The sequence below is a fragment of the Apis mellifera genome, linkage group LG7 (genome assembly GCF_003254395.2).
Source record: "Apis mellifera strain DH4 linkage group LG7, Amel_HAv3.1, whole genome shotgun sequence".
NCBI classification, from domain to species: domain Eukaryota; kingdom Metazoa; phylum Arthropoda; class Insecta; order Hymenoptera; family Apidae; genus Apis; species Apis mellifera.
The window spans coordinates 5517792-5523791 of record NC_037644.1 but is presented as its reverse complement, the minus strand read 5'-3'; the positions used below and the strand labels follow the sequence as shown (position 1 = coordinate 5523791).

Sequence of the window (6000 nt, the reverse complement as noted above, 5' to 3'; positions counted from 1 at the left end):
ATAATCCATATTACTATATTCACAAAATTATTTTATTGACTAATATGTTCGAATAATATTTAATTCAATATGTATTAAATAATGAACATGAAAGAAATTAAAAACACGACAACGATATTAAAATTTTCATTTTAACATAAATTTAATATTTATATATATTTTTATATTTGATAATCATAAGAGGATTGAATCATGAAGTAATTCATTTAGATAAATCATATTTGACTCACCAATGAACTGTCCCTCAAACTGGAAGTCTTCTTGTCTGTCTAGTACCATCGATAACAAGGACGACGAGGATGTCGAGGGCAGTGGGGCCCACTGCTAATGAACCCAAGAGGGAGGTGCAGCAGGAGTGGCCGCATTGGTGCTCACGTAAACACCTGCGGTCGCGTTTCCGGTCGTCGTCGTACCTATCACGTTGTTCTGCGAAACGGCGCCGTTCTGACCGATATTATTGTCGCTTACTTGGATTGCAGCCGTACCCATTACACTCTGTTGGAAGTTGAAATCTAATGTACCATCCATCGACAACTCGTGTTTGATCACCTGAAATTATGTTTTTTATTTTGAATGATTGAATATTTGTATGGTTGGTTATGTTCGATGAAGTGATACATAATAAAATTGACAATATAGTCCAAATTTCAACTATAAAATTCGTAAATTTATGATTTCAGTAAATACAATTCAGTAGAGGCGATTCTCCCGTGTTAAATAAATACAAATACAATAAATCCTTATATTTACAAATAGAAAGACAAATTGATCAAAATAGATAAATTGTTATTAAAAAAATATTAGAATAATTATTTTTTCTTATAATATTCATTTCTTTCTATTGCTAAATCACATAACATTTTCTTTTTAATAAGTATATAAATAATTATTAAATACTTTTCTGAAAATTTCTATAAATATCTTGACATTGTAAAATTTCTATAGTGATTATTTTAAAGTATTTTTTTTTATAAAATATTCAATTAGATGATACTATGGTTATTATAAATTTTTAATTTTATTAATAATTTCTAACTATTATTATTTTCAATATTTAATTTTCGCATTTAATTTTAATTCATTACATATATTATATATTAATACTTTTTTGATTTTTTAAGCTTCTTTTACTGTAGATCTGAAATTTTTACTGTATTTTACATCTATTGTACATTAGTATTTATAAAATTTTGTTAAAAAATAAAAATAAAAAGACTATATATTTTCATAATTTCCGAATTTTTTAATTATTTTATATATTTTTTCAATAATTAAAATTATATTTTATTTTATTTAATTCTTATTATCATACCACTATTTTATTCATAATAAGTCACAATCAAGATTCGTTAAATGCAAAAAAATATAAACATACGTATACGATAATAGTTTTAATTTATAAATATAAATTACTTTTAGATTATTTATTAGATTATTTATTTATAAAAAAATAATTCAGATAAGAAATGAATAATTTTTATAATATATATAATTTTTATATTTATTTATATTTTTATATATTAGTATATAAGTTATACAAACAAATATAGAGAAAGAATAAATGAAGATAATATATGTTGTTTAAAATGGAATTATATATTTTTCAATGCGTAATTGCAATTCGTTATTCTCTACAAAATTATATCATAAGCTATTTGTATCGAAAAATCACTAATTTAGAAGATATTTTAAATTGAAGTTTGTAAAGCTTATTATATGAAAGACAAAAAGAGCATATTCTTGATCTTCATAATAGTAAGTTTTAAAAAAACTCTCATAAAACTATTTCTTATATGAAGTATTTTTTTTTATACAATCCAGTTTATAAATAATTTGTAGTTTAAAATCAGATATTAAAGTAGATATTCAAATATTAGAAATTTGGATATGGAAAAATTTAATATAATAGTTATATTAAAAACAATTATAAAAATTATATAAATTTTTAAATAAAATTCAAATACCAGAATATTTTTCTATCTAGAAAAAGATTTAAAATTTATGAATCATTTTTCTATAATTAAAACATTTAATTATTCTAAACATATTATTCTATAATAAATATAAAAATATAAAAACAAAACGTACCTCTTCTACGTTACAATCAAATCCACCATGCAGCGATTCGATGTTAATATTTAAATCATCAAGAAGTGTTGAATTGTTCAAGGCTCCCATCAATTGACCCATCATAGTGCTTGGTGTGGGGTCACATGGGGTAGATGTTTGTGATGAACTGGAATCTGTTACTCCTGTTTGTGATTGCTGTTGTCGTTGTGGCAATTGTTGCTGCTGACATTGTTGCGTCTGCATCATGTATTGAAGAGTTTGCTGTTGATTATTTCCTAACGTTGTGGGACTTGGTTCGCTTTGCTGGTACGATGGCGACATTCCAGCCACTGGACTCAAATTCTAATTTTTAAGGAAAAAATATACAATGATTGAAATTTAAAACAATTGAAAAATAAAATTAAATTATTAATTGATAAATTATTTGTTCTGATATAATGATAAATATTAGAACGAGAAAGAAAAATTTAATTACAAATAAAAAACAGATTATGTAATATGAAATAATATCATATGCGATTGTTTTTAAAAATAAAATCAATATTCTTTTTTATTTATTTTTTACTTTATTAAATTGAGAATATTAAATTTATTTCATTTTTCTTGGGTAAAAGAGATTGCATTAAATAATTAAATTTTAATGTAATCAATATTTCAAACTATATTCCAAAACTACGGATGAATGTTAAGAATTAAATCTATAGAAATGATTATTTTGTAAAATAAACTTATTATGGAAGAGATTCAATTGTTACAATATTTTTAAATAACTTATATCACAATAATTCTTTCAATGAAATCAATTGAATCGAACTATTTGAGAAAAATCACAAACGCATAAATAATGATATGTTAAACATTCAATTAATCTCAAGAATCTAAGAAGAAATGAATATGTTTTATCTTTTCGAGAATACTATCATATATTAATTTCTATGATGCTGTGTTATCTGTAAGTACTTGATTATTTCATTATAGACATAAGTAATTCTCTGAATATAAAAAAGATCTCTAAACATAAATTTAAATAATCAAACAAATATAATATTTCAAATGACATCATCAAATATATTTTTAAAATTTAATTTATGATCGGAAGAATTTATTTTTTATTTAAGGGTAGAAGCAAAGAAATAAATTAGATTATAATTAAAATTGAAAAATTACTGCCCAATTACGAATGATTTCATTTCTATCATTTCATCTCTTGAATGTTCACTTTTTCTGATTTAGAGTTTCATTCAATTCTATATAAAAATTTTATATTAATTAATAGAACAATTAAATGTATAAAAACAAATAAATTAATCTAATGAAAATTTAATGACTTTTGACCACAATTGAAACATTTACAATTACTAATTGATAAAATTCGATCAAAAATAATTTTTTTGTAAGAGAGAAATTTTAAAGATGAAGAAGTTCAAGTAATCTAAAGAATTAACTTTCTAGTTGATCATTATTCAATTAAGACGAACATCAGTAGGAGAATAACTAAATATAAAAACTCTTGTATCCACAAAGGATTGATTTTAATTGAATCTTTCGCATATTCCAATATCAGATATAATAGTCTTATTTACTATTGCTATATATATATATATATATTTATTATATTTATTATGTATATTATATTTATATTATATTACATGCTGTACTATTTATTTTGAGGTTTTATATGATGTTTTAATTATTTCATTATAATTTTTTATTATATTTTTTTCATTATAATTATTAATTTCATTATAAATATTATTAAATTCTCATGTGCAAAGTTTGTGCAAAGTTACTATAGACAGATTATATATTATAAATTTTTCAGTAATCAATTGCGGATATTGAATTCATAAATATTATAAAAAGATAATAGAGAATTATCAATATCTATCTATTTAATTAATTAATTAACTTTTTAAACTTTATATTATCCTTCATAACCTTTTTATTCGTCATAATATCTTATAGGAATTGTATAAAAAACCATCTTGTTGAAAGTTAATCTAAATTATCTAAAAATAATTTATTTAATAATAAAAATACACAATTCAGTGCAATCAGTTTTGATAGTAGTATTACACAATAGATTTATCGATATATAATTCATTAATCATTACATCATATAATAATAATTATAATTTCAATTCTAATTATTAAATTTAATTATAAAATAATTATTAAATAATAAACATTAATTATTTATAAATAATTTCAAAAATAAAAAAATTAAATTATTTTAAAATTAAGTAAAATTAATAAAAATTAATAAAAAATTAATAAAATTTCCATTAACAACATTTCTATTATTTCTGACCATTAATACAATGTATTAGACAAATAATAAAGAAAATTAATTAAAAATATCGAATAAAATTACTTAAATTATCAAATAAAAATAAGTTCGAAGGTTACTTAATTTCCAAATTCTAAAATGGTTTTCGTCATTTGAGATTTCATTCTACGTACTTATCTATCTAATCGGCTCTGAAACTGACATATACGATGCTTTGATTAATTATTTAACACGTACTACGTATCCAACATGCTTCAATATAGAAAAGATTTATAATTTAATAATTCTAAAAATACAGATTCAATGGCTTCAAGATAAGAATCATTCAAGTTGAATTTAATTTTCTTTTTTTCTAAAAATTATAGAAATATATCTCAAAACTTAATGCTAAAAATATGCTTTTATTTTTTTTAATTATATATGATTAATATCGAATTTAATCAAACATTTTTTTTTACACAATTTAATAATATTATAGACAAAAACTCATCGTTATTCAAATATTATTATAAAACATGCTAAATAATTTGCACATATATCTCTAACATAATATAAAAATATATTCTAAGTCTTCATTCTAAGAACTATTATATATGATATTAAATGAATACAATGTAAACTATATTCTTATAGACAATAATTCAAATTGAAAGATAATTTAAAGTATATTTAAGGTAATATTTAGCTATTTATATAGCTATTAAGCTATTTGATAAAGAATCGTATATATATATATATATATATATATATGTTTGTAATTATATATAAATACATAATTAATAACAAATAATTAAATAAATATTATATTATATATAAAATAATAGAAATAAAAAAATAAAAAAATTATTATTTTTTTGTTTGAATTTTATAAATGAAAGTTATTTTATTTTTAATATAATAATTTATGTTTTATACTATTCGAATACAATCAAAAAACATTTTAAATAATATTCTATATCAATATAAAGAAAATGAAAAATTCGAATGCTCTTTTGAATATAAAATTGTTTTTGAATACAAAAATTAATTAAAATAGGAAAACGATATTCCATTCAGAATTATATATTTAATTTCTGAGATAATTTATAAGCATACAACTTAAATTATTAAATTTTTTTAAAGTAATATTTTTTGTAAAATGACTTAATGAATATATAGAAAAGGAATAAGAAGTCGAGAAAAAAATATAATATAGTATGTAAATCTTCAATAGGGTTGAAAAGTAATTTTCTTCGAAATGCAAAGAATACAAAATTTCAAAATAATTACGTAATGAATTATGTGATCGCATTTTTATATTCGGATTTCAATATTTATCAAATCCAAACGAGAAGAACAAAACAATATAAGTAGCAATATAAGTAGCAAATTCATATTATCTTGAAAATATAATAAAATTAATCTCACTTTGCAATATTTCTATTCTAAAAATATATCAAAGATAAACAAAGGATTCAAAATAAAAAATGAGTTTTTAGATTTACGAAACTCAAATTCAAAATTTTGTAATCTTAAATACTTTCAAAACTCTCAACACAAGAAACTTTTTTCTTTTTTTCTTTTTCAAAAAGTATTTTGGTGAAGAATTAAAATTTTCATAAATTTTAATTTCTAAAATTCTTTAGATTCAATTTATAATC

At 20.2% G+C, this 6000-nt stretch overlaps 1 protein-coding gene across 3 annotated transcripts in view; it reads right to left on the bottom strand.

Annotated features, from left to right (window-relative positions):
* Positions 1–230: 230 nt before the first annotated feature.
* LOC727091 (forkhead box protein O) overlaps positions 231–6000 on the bottom strand; it is a 220784-nt gene continuing 215014 nt past the window's right edge. For all 3 annotated transcript variants that reach the window (XM_016913181.2, XM_016913180.1, XM_026442001.1), the window contains 2 exons: positions 2089–2412; positions 231–549 (listed from right to left, as the gene is read on the bottom strand). In XM_016913181.2, coding sequence (XP_016768670.1) covers positions 325–549; positions 2089–2412 — 549 coding nt within the window. In that variant the 3' untranslated portion in view covers positions 231–324. The remainder of the gene's footprint in view (positions 550–2088; positions 2413–6000) is intronic.